At 35.7% G+C, this 19,937-nt stretch overlaps 1 protein-coding gene across 4 annotated transcripts in view; it reads right to left on the bottom strand.

The window, feature by feature from the left end:
- The window catches only part of NIPBL (NIPBL cohesin loading factor), a 193,268-nt gene that overhangs the window by 24,023 nt on the left and 149,308 nt on the right, over positions 1-19,937 (bottom strand). For all 4 annotated transcript variants that reach the window (XM_079916587.1, XM_079916586.1, XM_079916588.1 and 1 more), the window contains 4 exons: positions 6,821-6,929; positions 5,182-5,318; positions 644-784; positions 428-521 (listed from right to left, as the gene is read on the bottom strand). In XM_079916587.1, coding sequence (XP_079772713.1) covers positions 428-521; positions 644-784; positions 5,182-5,318; positions 6,821-6,929 — 481 coding nt within the window. The remainder of the gene's footprint in view (positions 1-427; positions 522-643; positions 785-5,181; positions 5,319-6,820; positions 6,930-19,937) is intronic.

The raw sequence follows: 19,937 nt of genomic DNA, 5'->3' as shown, positions 1-19,937 counted from the left end.
TAATATTTATTTATAACACACCCTCTATCCTTAAATTGTTATGTTCAAATAATTACTGCTAATAAATTAAAATTAAATTTTACTAACGGTTCTAAGTATTAAACGTCTAGAAATATAAGGGCATTCCATTGAGACTAAAAGAATTAATGTAAGAAAAAAATGATATTTAAATTTTATTTTACATGGTAGACAAAAAACTTACCAACATTTACTTATGAGGAGATAAATTTCTGAAGTAATCATACTGGGTTATTAAGGGAATATAAAAGACACCAGAAAATATTGCTTCTGAGAGTGGACCAGAGAGGACAATCATCACACCTCTTATAATTCCCTTGACACTACCTCTTATCAGATGTGTTAAAAAGGAACTGTATACACTGCAGGATCTAGCAGAATGATTTTAAAGCCCAGGCACTGAACTTACCATAGTATCTATTGAAACAGGCCCACACAAATTTAAAATTTTGTGTCACTTTATTTACAACTGCCCCAAGACAGCTTACACAATGTTGCACTACCTAAAAGAGAGAAAATGTTACTGTTTAGACAAAAGTTAAAGACAAAGGTAAAAACACATGATTAAGTTATCATTTGTGAATTATATACTGATCAACACAGAGATGGTAAAGTGAATGCTTACAGTCATGCCATATTTGATGATAAGCTTCATTAGGTCTTCTTCAATAGTGGCAAGGAAAGTTTCACTTGGATGCTCCATCAGTGGTACAACCAGCTCTAGGATTTTTGCAACATTGCAGATAACCATGAAATCATTTTGTGTCTATAAGGATAAAATTAGTGCTTTATGAAAAACAAAATCTGAAAACAAACTATATACAGCTTTACGTAGTTGGGAGGTTTGGTATTATATATATATATATATATATATGTATATTTATATAAAGCTTTTTTTCAAAACAAAAACATTAGTAGAAAAGAACTTCTTTAAAGAATGAAGGGAAGAGCAGCAGATAGTGACAGGAACCTGGATTCTAGCTCTGTCACTAACTTACCATGTGATCTTTGGGTCACTTAATCACAATGCTACAATTACTCTTTTTCTTCCTAAAATGCACTAACAGTCAATTCTGAACAATGGGGTTTAACTAACAGAGTATTTTACCAAGACTGGTATCGTTTTCAAGATTAGTATTTTTCAAACTAGGGTATGTTAACTCAGTAGTTCTCAACTGAGGGTGACTTTGCCCCCCAATGGATATTTGGCAATATATGGAGACACTTTTGGTTGTCACAACAGGGGCACAGGGGTGCTACTGGCATCTGGTGGATACAGGCTAAGTATACTGCCAAAAATCCTACAATGCTCAGAATAGCTCTTGACAACAAAAAATAATCCGGCCCTAAATGTTAACAGTGCTGAGGTTGAAAAGCCCTGTGTTAACCCTTCTTATGATAGATGAAAATGTGGAATCCCAGAACTAGGTATAAGTCTCCTTTATTTTAAAATTTAAAATATTCTATTAAAATTATTTTTTAATTTTAAAAGTTTTAAAGCTGATTAAAAACTAAGCGGTTTAAAAAATAGGTAGAACATTAAGAAACGAAAAAACCAAGAAACAAAGGGGACTTCCCTAGCGGTCCAGTGGTTAAGACTCTGCACTTCACTGCAGGGGGCGCGGGTTTGATCCCTAGTCGAGGAACTAAGATCCCACATGCCAGGCGGCAGGGCCAAATAAAACATCTTAAAAATAAATAAAGTAAAAGCTAGTGATTAAAAAAAAAAAGATATTAAAGGATTTACAGTAAAAAGTCTCTTTCCTACCCCTGTCCTCCAGTCAACCAGGGGTGTCCCTGCCCATAGGCAAATAAAGTTACTAGTTCTTTCTTTCCTTTCCTCTTCTCTCCCTTCCTTCCTTTCTCTTTCTTCCTTGACTAAGGTTTTAACATACGTTTTTTTATCTAGCCAAGTTATCATTCCTTATTCTTTTTTCTTTTTTAAAGATTTATTATTTATTTGTTTTATTTATTTATTTTTGGCTGTGTCAGGTCTTAGTTGTGACATGCGGGGTCTTCGTTGAGGCAGGCGGGATTTTTCATTGTGGTGCACAGGCTTCTCTCTAGTTGTAGTGTGCGGGTTTTCTCTTCTCTAGTTGTGGTGTGCAGATTCCAGGGTGCGTGGGCTCTGTAGTTGTGGCGTGTGGGCTCTATAGTTTGCAGCACGCAGGCTCAGTAGTTGTGACACATGGGCTTAGTTGCCCTGTGGCAACGTGGGATATTAGTTCCCTGACCAGGGATTGAACCCGCATCCCCTGCATTGTAAGGCAGATTCTTTACCACTGGACCACCAGGGAAGTCCCTCATTCCTTATTCTTAGCAACAGGTTTTTGACACTCATTTTGAACTCTTTGAGCTTATTATTACCGCACTGGTTAAAAACTTTCTGACCTTACATTCATCCTTCCTTTCAGGATACACAGAGGATTAAATAAAAAAACAGGCTAAGATGAATGTTTTTTTTCCAAGTAACATAGATATCCTATTGTTCCCTGCCATCTCCCACTCCCACCTCCTTTAAGCAACAGGGGATGAGTTAAAGTGGGTGTAGGGATAAATTAGTTTTTGTCAAGTAAGATAAATTCATTTGAGAATCACTGCCGAAATTTTACTTAAAAATATGTAGTAAAAAATTTTTGAAACATAACTGGCTTGAAAAATCAAGTAAATGAAGTATCTTAAATTCTAGAAGGAAAATTTAAATGAAGATGTAAATCATGAAGGAAAAGAGCTGTAGAACATAAGAAATATTTGAAATGAATATACATAAGATAGTTCAGTATCTCAAACATTTAAAGAGTTTTCAAAAAAAGGTCCACAATTCAAAGGTAAAATGGGCAAATGATAACAACAGTCAAATCACAGAAAATCAAGTCCAATTGGTTAATATCATAAAAAAGATGCTCAACCTTCTTAGAAATCAGGGAAAGGAAACTGAAGCAACAATGAACTATACTCTTTTACACCTGTTAGACTGGCAAAGAGTACAAAAATGACACAGATTGTCATTTACTGGTTTCCAAAGAGGCTATGAAACATGTCCACCAGCAATCTGGAAAGATCTATTCAAAACCAAAACCAAAACTAAAAAAAAAATTCCCTCAAGCTGGGAAGTTAATTCTTCAGAATCTACCCCAAAAGAAAAAAAGCACCAGTATTTAGAAGTATATGAATAGGAATGATTATTAAGGAATCGTTTGTAGTGGCTATCAATAGGAAACAATGTAAATAAGTACCTGCCAAGATGGGAAATGGTTAAATAAATCACAGGACGTCCATAAAATGAATATTATGTAGCCATTCAAAAGGATGAATTAAACATATATCAGTTGTTTTGAGATTAGTAAAAATGCCTAACAGATATGTATATAACATGACCTGATATTTAAAAAATCTGGTCAACCATTTGTTTACATGTCTATGTGTGCCTACAATTATAGAAACATGGATAAAGTGGCAAGGATATTCCAGATTGCTTATCTTGAGAAGAGGAGGAATAAAGATGGGGGTAGGATATAAAAAACAAAAACAATTTTAAAATGTGTCTATTGTATTTATGAGATGGCCTTATTTATATAAAACTCTATATTGGTGTATATATAAAAATATGTATATATGCGTAACAAATTATACAAAATGTTTTCAAAGTAACCTTGTTTTAAAAAAATATTGACTGAAAAGAGGACAATTTATAAAGGTTCCATTATAGTTCAGATTCTAGAGGCAAGCCATGGTGTTGAATTCTAGTTTTGGGACTTGTTAGCTGTGTGACACTAGGCAAGTTAGTTACATTCTCTAAGCTTTCGTTCCTTATCTGTAAAACTGAGATAATAACGGTACCGACCTCAAAATGTAAATGAGATAATGTATGTAAAATTCTTCACAGTGTTTGGCACTGTGCTCAATAAATATTATCTATTATTATTAGCCACAGATTACATATTAATCAATTTATTTCTGGATCTAACACCAAGATCTAAGTCCTAAAGATAGAATTAAATGTTGTCTTAAATGTTGTTTTCAGAAGTACTATATATTGTTTTTGTTTTTTTAAAATAAATTTATTTTATTTTTGACTGCATTGGGTCTTCGCTGCTGCGCACGAGCTTTCTTTAGTTGTGGCTAGCAGGGGCTACTCTTCGTTGCGATGTGTGGGCTTCTCATTGTGGTGGCTTCTCTTGTTGCGAAGCACGGGCTCTAGGCACGCAGGGTCAGTAGTTGTGGCACACGGGCTTAGTTGCTCCGCGGCATGTGGGATCTTCCCGGACCACGGCTCGAACCCATGTCCCCTGCACTGGCAGGTGGATTCTTAACCACTGCGCCACCAGGGAAGCCCTATATATTGTTTTATATATTGTTTTTAATGCATTTATCTTCTGGTACTTTCCTCTGTCTTTAAAATTTCTCAGGACATCCTGAAGATTTTCACCTAGAATTTGTTAATTTAGATCGCCAAAAAAACCTGACTGTGGCAACAAAACAAATTTAGTAAACAGTTCAAGTTAGCTCCTTAGGAACACTGGGAACATAGTAAGTAAAAAACTATTTACATTTATAGGTTTTTAGAGTATTTTAAAATTTAGTGTTATAATAAGCCACTTAACTCACCAAGCTGTCATGTTAAGTTGCTAGATTATCTTACTCAAGTAATATTTAATCTTCACATTTGATTTTAGGAAAATATAGTATGTGTAATATTAACTTAAAATAACAGCCTAGCATCTCTGATGATCCTAGGTCTTCCATATTCAATATACTGATACGTTATAAAAATAAATAAAATATATCAAAAATGACAAATGAAAAGCAAAATCAGAATCCGAAAGACAGTAAATTTCTCAGTGACAGGAACTCTGTCTCATTCACCTTTTAAGTCCTAACGATAATTACAACGTTTATTAAGCATTACTGAGGATTTATCTTGAGGAGTTCACAAAGAAATGGGACTTGAACTTTATTTATAATACATCAGAAAAAGGATGTTTGTAGATAACTTGCCACAAATATTAGAACAAACATTTGAGTACATAACCCAGTTGATCTGTCAGTGAAAATGACTGTCATCTGTCAGTGAAAATGTGGATGACACAATGTGAATTTTAAATTTAAAATATTTACTACATGGTTTATATAAGAGAAAAATAGGACAGCTCTAATACTTACACTACATTTAGTGGTAAGATATGGTTGCATAGTCATGGCATGTTTAACCATGAGCTGGGGTCTTATTTTGCTGAATAAGAACAAAGTGGTTATGCAAGCTACCAATCGTCCAGAATTCACACCTTTATTGTCAGAGTCTGGAAAAACAAACAGAGAAATAAGACACTAAAATATGACAAGGCAATGGAAATTATACAGAATATTATTTAAATTACTCAATACTATCCCCTGAATAGATTCAGTGCATGCCTGAATACAACAGATTAGCATTTCTTATGATGCTAGACTTCCTGCATTTCATTTTTTCTTTGTTATATTACATATGTAAAGGATAAAGGACAAGGAGGCTGCACTAGGGAAGGCAAGTTTTACACTGAGGGGAGTAGGACTGAAGTTAAAAAGTAGAATGAAAGTTGGGAAGTTTAGAGATGGAATTTTCAGAATAAACATGGTATTGATTATATCTAAAACTGGATGGAAATGAGTATGGGAAAGAAAATTAGCAAAGGAGGACAAAGACAATTTAGCTGAGGTGATACTGTGTTTAAGGGTACTGGGGAGAAAAAGAGATGCTGCTGTGGCAGAAGAATGTTAGAAGACAGGAATGATAAGAAGGTGGACCAGTGCTATATTAGAAAAGTAAACAAAATGCTGTTCAGGTGAGAGGAAAATGTTGCTAGTTAGGAGATAAAATGTTTCTTGGTTCTCAGGAGTTTTTAGAGGAGATTAGAAACTTTTTAACATTAAGTGACAACAGTATCACCCTTAAAATCTAGGATAGGGAAAAGTAGGGGAAACAACAAAATATACAAAGAAAAAGAGGTAAACATGGAAAATGAAAAAAAAATTAAAGAAAAAAAACTGCAATAAAAATATAAAGAATATCAACAATTTTACCATAAATGATACCTCTGTATAGAGGCAACTGGCCCCCAATTCTGAAAACTGACTGAGGCTGACTATTGTTCCTCATTAATGTACATTAGGGGATGGGAAATAATGTTAGTCTTGTGTGCTTTTAAGCAATAGATATCCATTATGACTTTTATAAGTTTTATATAATTATTTATATTTTCATTAACTTCAATTTTGTGACTGACAGTGTGATAAATAATATAAAATATTAAATATTTAAGGAATTTCTCAATTAAAAATATTAAGAGCTTTCTAGGTCAAGATTAAGCACATGTTATATAATAATTATAAATGATATTAGGTATATACTACAAATCTTTTAAAAACATTTTTATAATAATTAAAACAATTTCATTTTGATAGAAAATTTTATATAATTTAAAAGATATTGAACAGTTTTTGGATGAGTGCATTTAGCTAAATACATATTAGCCCCTGGACTTACTTTAATTCCTGTTCATTATGACATCTAAAATTATGTGCTATTGAAAGGTATGTGGAAGAGACAAGTCCTATGCTTTTATTGTACTGCTCTAGATAATATTACTCAACCATAACAATATAACCTAGGATTCAACACCAAACAAAAAACAGATTTCATTTAAAAGTGAAGTAGTTAATTATTAGGCTAAGCAGAGCTAAAGGCAAAAATGAGAAATGTGCCCAAAGTATTTTAAAATATCTTATAAAATCAACTTAACGACCAATATATAAAATGTCTTACCAGCTAGAGATTCCTCATATTTAAGAATGTGCTCAACTAGGTTATCAACAAGTTGAGTACAAGCTTTCTTCACAGGTTTATATGAGGAATCCTCTTCGGACTTCAACAACTATATATGTATATATATAAAAAAAAAAAAATCCCAGTATAATTATTCATTAGACAATAATAATATAAACGCATTAAATGTGTCCATAAGTAATAAGCTTTTCAATTGGTTATTAACAATTTAATACTGAAAATGCAAATTAATAAACAAAAATATGTAACAAATATTTAAAAATATCTTATAAACCAGTAATTTATAGATACTTTCAAACAATTTTAGTATGAAGTTATTTAAATTGCTATGTGTAGGACCTAAGGTAGAATATGAGAGAAATGAGAACGGTGACCTTCTTTTAAGAGTACCACTCAATGTTAGTTGAATGATTTTAAAGAATGAGAATTCCATTCCTTATTATTTCAAGTTCTTTGATGTCTCAAAAAAGTATATTATGGGTTAAGTACATTTTTAAAATAATTGTAACTACATCTGAATTGCACCTTATAATTCGCAATTATAAAACACAAGGCTGGACTTCTTCCCTGTGTTATCTTTTACCAAGTTATTAATAAACAATGTTAGAAAAGTGTTACGAATAATGATATGAGGAAAAGAGATCAGTTTAACTATAGCCAAAAAATAAAACCAATCCAATCTTTCATAATAATCAGAGGTCAATGGTAAAGTCATCTAAGGTATATCTGTTTTGTTAATAAAGAATAGCTAATACAATTCTGGAGCTATTAAAGAAACTGAAATGTTTAATTTCTGAAAAGAGTTCCAGTGCTGTCCAATGTAACTTTCTACAATGATGGATATGTTCTATATCTGTGCTGCCCATTATTGCTGCTACAAGCCACATGCAGCTACAAAACACTTCAAATGTGGATAGTATAACTGAGGAATTAAAAGTAAATAAAAATTCAAGTTAATTTAAATGAAAAAACATGTGTGGCTAGTATGGGACAGCACAAGTTTAAACTTTCACTACAATATGCGTGGATGATTAAAACTGATAGCAATCAGAATAACATATCACACACATTTCCCCTGCTCCCTCCAATTTAAAGAAATAAATGTAAGCAAGAGAACTTCAATTTACCCAGTTACAACTCTGAACAGCAAATTCTCCTTGTCCTGCTCTATAACTCAACCTTAAGCAGCTATTAAAATTATATGCTAGTCTGGTCTTTTTCAGGCAGGAGTAGAAAACAATCTCCTCGCCTGTTTTTTCTTTCTGCTCTCCAAGACATCAAGTTTACATAAAAGTATTAGTCATAAATTTTAGTTCATGACATTGCCAATACTGGTTATGTGCCCTTTTAATTTATTTACTTATAAATATAATGATGCACTATGAACCTAACTCAAGAATATTTCCAATAACTTATATTTCCCAATGTGCTCCTTCCTTTATCCCATCTTCCTCTTTAACTTTCAAGGTACCACTTATCAGGAATTTTACCATTTCTTTGCTTAAAAAAAATTGTCTAAGCTAAATACTGTTTATAGTTTTGCTGGATTTTCAACTTTCTGAAAGGTATCATACTGGATGTAGTCTTCTGAGATGTGCCTTTTTCACTTAACATGTCACTAACTGTAATCCAGGTTGTTGCATGAAACAACTTTATTCATTTTCACTGCTATACAACAGGCCGTTTTATGTCCATACTGCAATTCATTTATCCATTCTTCTGAAGATAGGTTAATTAAAATTTTAGTGGCATAATGAACATTCTTGTCTCCTGGTGCACATATGCAAGATTCTCTTGGGTATATACCTTGGCGTGGAACTACTGGGTCATAGGATATATGAAAGTTCAACTTTATGAAATAATACTAAATTTAAAAACTTTTGTTGTAATATTTTCTCAGCGCCAGTGTTTAAGAGATGCTATTTAATCCATCTTTTCTCCATCATTTGTTATCACCGAACTTCAACTTTCGCCAATCAAATGGGTGTAAAATGGGGTCTTGATTTGTATTTCCTATATTACTTATGAGGCTGAATACCTTATAGGCCATGTGTGCTATCTCCTCTATGAACTGCCTATTCATGACTTTCTCCTGTTTTCCTGCCAGGACTCCTGCCTTATACTGGTTTGCAGGACAGGAGTTCTTTACATACTTTTAACAATGATCCTTTGTTAGCTATATGTGTATCAAATATCTTTCCCAGTTTGTGACCTGTGTTTTCTTGATTCATAAATGTTCCTCATTTTAAGGCAGTGAAATTTATCAATCTTTCCAGGTTAATGGCTTTTGTGACTTAAGAAATTCTTCCCTAAGAAAGGTCAAAAATATATTCACACATATACTTTCTTCTGTAAGTTTTAAAGATTTCCTTTAATCTATATGGAATTGACTGCTGAGTTGAAGAATTAAAAAAAAAAAAAATCTTTATGGATAGCCACTTGACCCAGTCTCATTTATTGAAAAATCCATGCTACCTTAATTACTGTATCTCTAAAAATAAGTCCTGATATGTGTGTTAAGGCACATCAGTGTCCCTGCATTTTCAGAAGTGACAATTATTTTCAGCTCTTTACTTTTCCATATACATTTTTTAATCACTTTGACAGGTTAATGAATACTTTTTGTTCTTGATTTTGATGAGATCTTTTAATATCTTTCCATTTTGCACGATTTTCATTTTAGGTTTTATAGTTTATTCTCTGTCAGATTTTATTCCTAGTTTACTAGAAGTTATCATTCAAGGGTATTAAATTTTATCAACGATTTCTCCTGTATCCTGACATGATTATTTTTTGTTTAATGTTAAATCATACACACATGTGATGTTAAACCAGCCCCATGATATGCATGCATAGATATATGTGTGCATATGTATATGTAAACATATACACATCTCTATCCATCTTTTTGATGCATTTCAAAGTAAGCTGCAGACATCAGTGTATTTCCTCTTTTTTCCTTTTTTTTTTTTTTTTTTTTTTTGCGGTACGCGGGCCTCTCACTGTTGTGGCCTCTCCCGTTGCGGAGCACAGGCTCCGGACGCACAGGCTCAGTGGCCATGGCTCACAGGCCTAGTCGCTCTGCGGCATGTGGGATCTTCCCAGACCGGGGCACGAACCCGTGTCCCCTGCATCGGCAGGCGGACTCTCAACCACTGCGCCACCAGGGAAGCCCTCTTTTTTCCTTTTGAGATAAAATTTACATGAAATATGTACAAATCTTCAGTGTGTACTCGCCCGGTTTTGTTAAGTGTATTCACCTATATAAGTCAAACTCCCTATCAAGATAAAGGACAGTCTTTCTCCATCTTTAACTTATATCAGAATCATCTGGAGACTTTGTTTAGGTGGGCTCCTACTTCAGAGTTATGGATTAAGTCTGGGGTAAAGCCTTAGAACTTCACTTCTAACAAGTCACAGGTAATCTTGATAACTTTTAGAACCACTGATATAGATTATTACCATCACCCCTGAAAGTCCCCTCATGTTCCTCTCCAGTCAATCCCTGGCCCCCTGCAACCACTCTTCTGATTTTTTTCCAATATAGATTAGTTTAGCCTCTCCTAGAGCTTCATATAAGTGGAATCATAATATGTACTCTTCTGTGTAAGGTTTCTTTCATTCTGCATGTTTTTATTATTTACCTATGTTGCTGTATGTATCAATAGTTTGTTCCTTTATGATATGGTGTACTATTAAGTTGTATGGATACATCAGGTTTTTTTTAACCCATCACTGGTTGATGGAGACAGACACTATTTGATTGTAAACTCAGGCAGGAGAAATCAAGCTGCACCTTCAACACTTTGCTTAGAAATCTCCTCAGCTAAACATTCAATTTCATTACTTGAAGGTCTACCTTTCACAAAACACTAGAACAGAAACACAATTTAGCCAAGTTCTTTGTCACATTATAACAAAGACTCACTTTTCTCTGTTGACTGAGAATGTCAACATGTTCCTCATTTGCATCTGAGACCTCATCAGAATGGCTTTTAACCATCCATATTTCTACCAACATTCTGTACATGATTATATATATGCTTTAAAGAGAAGGAAGCTTTCCCTATAGTTCTTCTCTTTTCTTTCTGAGCCCTCATCAGAATTGCCTTTAAATGTCTTCACAGCAATATCAGTTTTTCTCTAGTATGCACCTCAAAAATCTTCTGGTGTCTACCAACTACTCAATTCCAAAGTCACTTCCACATTTTTAGGTATTTATTTCAGCAGCACCTCACTTGTTGATACCAATTTCTTAGTATGGGCTGCTTTAACAAATACCATAGACTATGTGGATTAAACAATAGAATTTATTTCTCATAGTTCTGAAGGTTGGGAAGTGCAAGATCAACGTATGGTTGGTTTCTGGTGAAGATCCTCTTCCTAGCCTGAAGATGGCTGTCTTCTTGTTGTATCCTCACACAGCAGAGAGCAGACAGGTAATTTCTCTCATGTCTCTTCTTAGAAGGACACTAATCTGATTCATGAGGGCCCCACCCTCATGACCTAATTATCCTCCAAAGGCCCCATCTCCTAATACCATCACACCGGGTACTAAGCTTCAACATTATGTTGAAGATTCAACAAAGACTCAATCCACAGCATTCTTTGAAGAATCCTCTTGAGGAAGGAGTTCCATGCACTACTGAAAATTTATACTGTTAATCCTGTCTCCAACCTTCCCCAAAGGAACCTATAGTCTTTTACCAGGTTAACTGTGCATTGGGGGAAAAAATTATTAGACCTTTTAGGGATTACCAGACACTGGCTCTGAACTGACACGAATTCTAGGAGACCCAAAACATCACTGTGGCCCACCAATCAGAGTAGGAGCTTATGGAGGTCAGATGATCAATGAAGGTATAGCTCAGGTCTGTTTCACAGTGAGTCCAGTGGGTCCCTAAACCCACCCTCTGGTTATTTCACCAGTTCCAGAATGCAAAATTAGAATAGATTTATTCACAGGCTGACAGAATCCCCACGTTGGTTCTTTGATCAATGGAGTGAGGGCTATTGTGGTGGGAAAGGCCAACTAGAAGCCACTAGGACTGCTTCTACCTAGGAAAATAGTAAATCAAAAACAATACTGTATCACTGGAGGGACTGCTGAGATTAGTGCTACCACCAAAGACTTGAAGGATGCAGGGGTTGTGATTCCGACCACATCCTTATTCAACTTGCCTATTTGGCCTGAGAAGACAGATGGATCCTGGAGAATGACAGTGAATCAGCATAAGCTTAACCAGGTCGGGACTCCATTGTAGCTGCTGCACCAGATGACATATCAGTGCTTGAGCAAATTAACACATCCTCTGGGATCTGGTGTGCAGCTACTGATCTGGCAGATGCCTTTTTCTCATCCCTGTCAAAGGCCCACCAGAAGCAGTTTGCTTTTAGCTGGCAAGGCCGGCAATACACTGCACTGCCCTGTCTCAGAGGTATATTAACTCTCCAGCCATACATTATAATTTAGTTTGCATGTTCTTGATTATCTTTCCCTTCAACAAGATATCACACTGGCCCATTACATTGATGACATTATGTTGACTGTATGTAGTAAGCAAAAAGTAGCAACTACACTAGACTTACTGGTAAGATGCGCGTGTCAAAGTGTGGGAAATAAATCCAACAAAAATTTAGAGGTCTTTTACTTCAAAGAAATTCCTGGGGGCTTAGTGGTGTGGGGTATGTTGAGATATTCACTGTAAAGTAAAGAATAAGATGTTGCATCTGGTCCCTCCTATAACCAAAAAGGAGACTCAAAATCTAGTGGGTTTCTTTGAATTTTGGAGGCAACAAATTCCTCATTTGGGTATATTATTCTGGCCCATTTACTGAGTGACCTAAGAAGCTGCCAGTGTTGAGTGGGGCCCAGAACAGAAGAAGGCTCTGGAATAGGTCCAGGCTGCTGTGCAAGTTGCTTTGCCACTTGGGCCATATGATCTAGCAGATCCAGTGGTGCTTGAAGTGTTAATGGAAGACAGGGATGCTGTTTGGAGTCTTTGGCAAGCCCCCATAGGTGAACTGCAGTATAGGCCCTTAGGATTTCGGAGCAAAGGCTTGCCATCCTCCATAGAAATAGCTCTTGGCATGCTACTGGGCCTCAGTAGATACTGAATGCCTAGCCATGGGCCACCAAATTATCATGCATTCCGATCTGTCATGAACTGGGTGTTTTCTGACTCACCAAGCCATAAAGTTGGGTGTGAAAAGCAGTACTCTATTATCAAATGTACGTGGTATATACATGATTAGGTCAGAGCAGGCTAAGGGGCACTTGAAAAAATGGCCTAAATGCCTGTGGTTCCCACTTCTGCTACACTACCTTCTCTCTCCCAGCTTGCACCTATGGCCTCAGCTGACCATGGGGAAGACCCTAGGGTCAGATGACAGAGGAAGAGAAGACTTGGGCCTGGTTTATAGATGGGTCTGCACAATATGCAGGTACCACCCAAAAGTGGACAGTTGTAGCAATACAACTCCTTTCTGGGACATCCCTGAAGGACAGTGGTGAAGAGACATTTTCCCACTGGGCAGAACTTGAAGCTGTGCATCTGGTTGTTCACTTTGCTTGGAAGGAGAAATGACCAGATGTGTGATTATATACTGATTCATGGGTCATGGCCAATGGTTTGGCTGGATGGTCAGGGACTTGGAAGGAACATGATTGAAAAGTTGTTGATAAGGAAATCTGGGGAAGAGGCATGTGGAGACATCTCTGAATGGGCAAAATCCATGAAAATATTTATATCCCACATGAATGTTCACCAAAGGGTAACCTTAGCAGAAGAGGATTTTAAAAATCAAGTGGATAGGATGACCTGTTCTGCAGATACCTTCTCTGAGGATATCAGCCTCTTTCCCCAGCCACTCCTGTCATCACCCAATGGGCTCATGAACAAACTATCCATGGTGGCAGAGATAGAGGCCATGTATAGGCTCAGCAACATGGACTTCTACTCACCAAGGCCACACTGGCTATGGCTACCACTGAGTGCCCAACCTGCCAGCAGTAGAGACCAACACTGAGTCCCTCACATGGAATGATTTCCTGTGGTGATCAGCCAGCTACCTGGTGGCAGGTTGATTACACTGGACTGCCTCCATCATGGAAGAGGCAGCATTTTGTTCTTACTGGAATAGACACTCTGGATACAGATTTGCCTTTCCTGCAGGCAATGCTTCTACCAAAACTATCTCCTGCGGACTTACAGAATACCTTATCTACCATAATGGTACTCCCAACAGCATTGCTTTTGATTAAGAAACTCACTTCACAGCAAAAGAAGTGTAGCAACAAGCCCATGCTCATGTTCCCGACTATTCTGAAACAGCTGACTTGATAGAATGTGGAATGTCCCTTTAAAGATGCAGTTACAGCACCAGATAGGTGGCAATATCCTGCAATGGCTCAGGCAAGATTCTCCAGCAGGCTCTTATGCTCTGAGTCAGCACTGATACATGGTGCTGTTTAGTCCATAGCCAGGATTAGTCCAGGAATCAAGAGGTGGAAATTTGAGGGGCATCACTCATTAGCAAAATTGACCCATTAGCAAAATTTTTGCTTCTCTTCCATCTACTTTATGCTCTGCTGGCTTAGAGAGAGGTTCTAGAGAGGGAATGTTTCTACCAGGAAACACAACCATAATCCCACTGAACTGAAAGTTAGTACTGTCACCCAACTACTGTGTGCTCCTCATGCTTCTGAATCAACAACAAAGAAGGGAGTTAGGGTTCTGGATGGAGTGATTGATCCTGACTACCAAGAAGAAACTGGAGTACTACTCTATAATGGAGGTACGGAAGAGTATGTCTGGAATACAAGAGATCCCTTAGGCCATCTCTTAGTATTATACCAGCTGTGATCACATTACCAGTTATAGAAATAAGGACTTCAATTGCCATGAGTATTTCCTACTTATTTTGTCATGAATACATTTGTGTGTGTGTGCGTGTGTGTGTGTGTTGTGTGTACAGAGGTGGGGGAGAGGGAAAGTGAGAAAATATCTTTCTTCCCCACCCCCCGCTTATTCCTTTATCACATAACATAAAGTGTACTGACTTCATATCACAGTATTTAAATGTTGTTAATCTGACATCACAGTACTTAAATTATGGGATATCAAGAAGAGTAAACATCACTCAAGGACTTCTTCTGGGGAAGGGGTTGGTGCATTTTTGGTTACATGCATGATAGTTGTATCATGTTAGGTAGAACCATGACCTTGTTATTGTCTTTATTTGGAGATTTAGTATGGTTTAAGTAGATGTATATGGGTACCAAGTTAACAAAGGGTAGAACTGTGATGGTTAATTCTAAGTGTTAACTTGACTGGGCCAAGGGATGCCCAGTTATCTGGTTACACATTATTACTGGATGTGTTGGTGAGTAAAGGTGGTTCTAAATGAGATTAGCATTTGAATTCGTGAACTCAGCAAAGGAGACTGCCCTCTCCAATGTGGGTGGGGCTGAATAGAACAGAAGGTAGAGGAAGGGAGAATCCAACCACTTTCTGAGTACTCGAGCTGGGACATTGGTCTCCTCCCACATTTGGACTGGGATTTACGCTATCAGCTTCCGTGGTTCGGGCCTTAGGACACAGACTAAACTACATACTAGGGGCTTTTCTGGGTCTCCAGTTTACAGACAGCAGACTGTGGGATTTAAGAACCTCCATAATCACATAAGCCAATTCCTTATAATAAATCTGTCTCCCTTTCTCAGTATCTTGTTGGTTCTGTTTCTCTGGAGAAACATGACTAATACATGTCCCTTCTGAGTCAATCCCTGACCCCTGCAATCACTCCTCTGATTTTTTCCAATACAGATTAGTTTTGCTTCTCCTCGAACTTCATATAAATGGAATCAGAGTATGTACTCCTCTGTGTAAGGCTTCCTTCATTCTGCAGTGTTTTCATTAACCGTCTATGTTGCTGTATGTATCAGCAGTCTGTTCCTTTATGATGTGGAGCACTATCAAATTGTATGGATATATCGGTTTCTCTATTCATTCACTGATTGATGGCAATAAGAGTATTTGATTGTAAACTTCAAGAAGGAGATCTTGTTTTGGACTACAAAGGCCAGGAACAGATGAAATATAGTTTATTCAAGTTTTTTCATTGCCTGCATTTTCTTGTAAACTAAAAAAAGGCTGTAGTCTTAGATCATAAACGATGACAATGAGTGGCTCTGTAAAATTAATTCTGTGTACCCACCATAGGCTATGACAGTGGTTTAAATTAATTGAACCACTTTTTAGAAATAAAAAAAATGTAAGGACTTTCATGATAGAACTTTTTCTTTCACATACTACTGGAAAAAAAATCACAAAAAAGCTATGAATTCATTAAGTTATAAGGGAATTGAATTTCCATACATTTACAAAATGTGTATATGTACTTAGTGGACAGAGTTTGATGCCTGTGTAAATATGAAGCTATTTCATGTAGTACTTCAAGTTTGCCTAGGAAATCATATTCCATGAATTGGGAATCACTGATCTATACGAAGCTGACCCAACATAAAAATAATAATGAGAAATATCTGAAATTGGACAGAATGGAATGTGTGTACATGAATCCATGTGGAAACAGTAAGAGTGCTAATTATTTTTGATTCAAGAATTTCAAACAATTCCAGTAGTCCCTTCTATGTATCCTTCCCAGCTTCTCTTAAAATTTATGCACAGTGCTGTTACAACTGCTAAGAGTGGTTATATCTCCATCAGATGTATTTATATAAATATTTTTTAGTTTTCTTTATTTCATTAAACTAAACTCTGCTAGTCTAATGACTGTATCAGAAAGTCACAATGTCATTTTGGTAAACTAAATTGTTGGCAGAAACTAAAGGAGGAAAGCAATGAATAGGGAGCAACAGAAAGCAATGAACTAAAAGAGGACTAGAGAGTAAAGATATAAAGAATATAAAACTACTAAGAGATTATAAATCTAGTGTTCTCTTTTCTACTTTCAACTTGCTAATAACACATAGGGATATTATCTTAGATTCTTTTTATTAATACTAACTAATGACATTTCTGATAGCTATACTTAATTCTTACTTTAACTTTTATTACAATTATCACATGAAACGTTGTTGTAGAGTTTTCTAGGAATTATGCCCCTTTGGAATGGCTGACATAAATATAACTAAGACAGTCATAAGGCTCTATAATATAGAGCTAATTATTTGACTTAGGAGGGAAAGGATGTCAAATATATCATGTAAAATTATAAAATGGAAGATGACTGATGAAGAGAGTCAAAGATATTACAGACTGGATAACAGAGGCAAACACCATGAGGATGCTTAAAAAAGGCATCTTAAAATTTTTTTAAAAGCAACATATTACTACATACTACCAGAGGGCTAAAGTTAAAAAGAATGACAATACCAAGTACTGGTGAGGATGTGGAGCAACTGGAACATTGCTGGTGGAAATGCAAAATGGTTCAGCCATTTTGGAAAAACAGCTTGGCAGTTTCTCACTCACCACATGACCCAACAACTACGATCACAGGAATTTACCCAAGAGAAATGAAATCACCTATCCCCACAAAAACTTGCACACCAATATTCATAGCAGGATTATTCATAATAGTCCAAACTGAAAACAACCCAAAAGTCCATAAATTTGTGAATAAAGAAATTATGATACATCCATACTATTGACACTACTCAGCAATAAAAAGGAATAAAACATTAATACACCAGCAACATTCTGCTAGTTAAAAGAAGTCAAACACAAAAGACTACATGTTGTATGATTCTACTGATATGAAATTCTACAAGAGGGACAACTGTAGTGACAAAAAGTGAATCAGTGTCTTCCAAGGACCAAGGGGAGAGGATCAACTACAAAGAGGCACAAGGAAGCTTTTAAGAGTGATATTCTTTACATCACTGTAAATAATTACTAAAGTTAATCAAAATGTACACCTAAAACTGGTGAATATTTTTGCATGTAAATTATGCCTCAATAAAATAATTTTGATTGATTGTTAAAAATATTGCTAAATACAGTTTTATTACTAAAAGTATTATTAAAAATAAAAAAGTAAACAGACTTAACAGATAGTAAATTGTTGACATAATTGAACAGAAAAAATTACTTCATGATAGATTTTTAATGGTATATGTTTAGTGAGCTACAGATAAAAAGAAATGCAAAAAAAAAATCTTAAACTGTATCCAGTAATCTTACTGTCAATATAGTAGGGCAAAGCAAATAGGAAATTATGTCCCTTTCCTTGGAAATAAGATTTTTAGCCTAAAGGAAATAATAAAATCAAAGAAGCAGAATCTCATAATCTTAAATTTGAATTAAAAATATCAATACAGGGCTTCCCTGGTGGCACAGTGGTCGTGAGTCCGCCTGCCGATGCAGGGGACACGGGTTCGTGCCCCGGTCCGGGAAGATCCCACATGCCGTGGAGCGGCTGGGCCCATGAGCCGTGGCCGCTGAGCCTGCGCGTCCGGAGCCTGTGCTCCGCAACGGGAGAGGCCACAACAGTGAGAGGCCTGCGTACCGCAAAAAAAAAACAACAAAAAAAACAACAACAATATAAATTCTTGATTTATGTTTTTCTTTCTAAGAAATATATATCTTTTAGCTCTATCCTCTGAAAAGGCCCAAAGCTATGATAACCTGTTAGCAATGAACATCCACAGCACCCAGATTATTCCCACCAAAGGGATTCATGGTTCTTTGGAAAAATGGTTCATTTCAGGTTTGGGACAGAAAATGTATAAGTTGAGTCTGGGGCATCTTTTAGAGGCAGAAAGTAATCAGGCTACAAAAGAATAATGAGTTTATACCAAAAAGATACAAGATCCATTTGAAGGGACTACCACTGGGCAAACACGGGACAATTTGAGCTTCAAAAAGAATTATGATTGCAATAAATTAAAATACAGAGATACAAAAATCTTTTAGTTCACACTGATATTGACCGGAAAACTCATTATTCTGAAACTTGATTAAGTAATGGAAAAGAATAAAGTATTTCTCCTGCCCTTCCTGTACAAACTATATTTTACAGTAGCCAAATATTAGGACAAAATTCCTCTTTAAAGAAGAATCCTTGCTAATTAATATGGAATAAATAAAATAACTAGAAAAAAAATCGGTGTTTTGCAACTTCTACTGAAAATAATGAATCTAGGTAATGATCATTTAAAACCAGTCCTGAAAGACTGTATAACAGATGTACCAGGCAATCAAAATCACTGAAAATGTAACAACCAAACATTATGTGCCTCTTGATGTGAGGCAATAATATTTAGCATTGCCTGTGAAGTATTTCTGTCTATACTCCTAAAACTGAACTTCAGTATTAGTAAACCTCTAGATCTAACTTAAGAGTTTACAGAAAAAAACGGTGGACAGAGGAACAACTTAAATGACACCAGAAAGAAGAGGTCTATGAAATCCAGAATGTGGGACACTCTACAGGAAAACATGTAAGTGGCATGAAAAAAGGAGTGAAGGGTTGACTATTATAGACTAAGACTTAACAGCCATGTCAACCAAAGCAACTGCAAACCAACTATAAAAATACATTTTTGAGACAATCAGGGAAATGTGAACATCGACAAGGTATTAAATATTAGGAAATAATTTTATTAATATTTATTTTGATATAGATGATAAAGATATTCTGGTTATTTTTTAAAAAGTCATTTCTGTTAGAGATCAATACTAAAGTATTTATGGGTGAAATGATACAAAGTATGGGATTTTCTTTAAAGGTATTACAGCCAAAAAAAAAAAAAATTAAAAAAAAAAGATGGGGGAGGGATAGAGATAAATAAGATATTAGGAAAGTGCTAACAATTTTTGAAGCTGGGTGATGGGTACTTCTATCTATTTGAAAATTCTTAAATAAAAAAAATTCACATTTCAATTTACAAAATTTTTAAAGAACACTAATTGTGGTTTAATCCTGCACTACTATAGGAAATTCTACATATTTTATAACATGTCAAATAATGTAAATATATATTTAATGTAATCTATATACCTATTTATAGATCTCATGTCTATCATCTAGATTAAAGGGATAAAAAAATTATCTAGAAGGATGGGAA

This window comes from Stenella coeruleoalba (assembly GCF_951394435.1).
Source record: "Stenella coeruleoalba genome assembly, chromosome: 3".
Lineage (NCBI taxonomy): Eukaryota > Metazoa > Chordata > Mammalia > Artiodactyla > Delphinidae > Stenella > Stenella coeruleoalba.
Note: the sequence above shows the minus strand (reverse complement) of the source record. Positions and strands in the feature narration are given on the sequence as shown.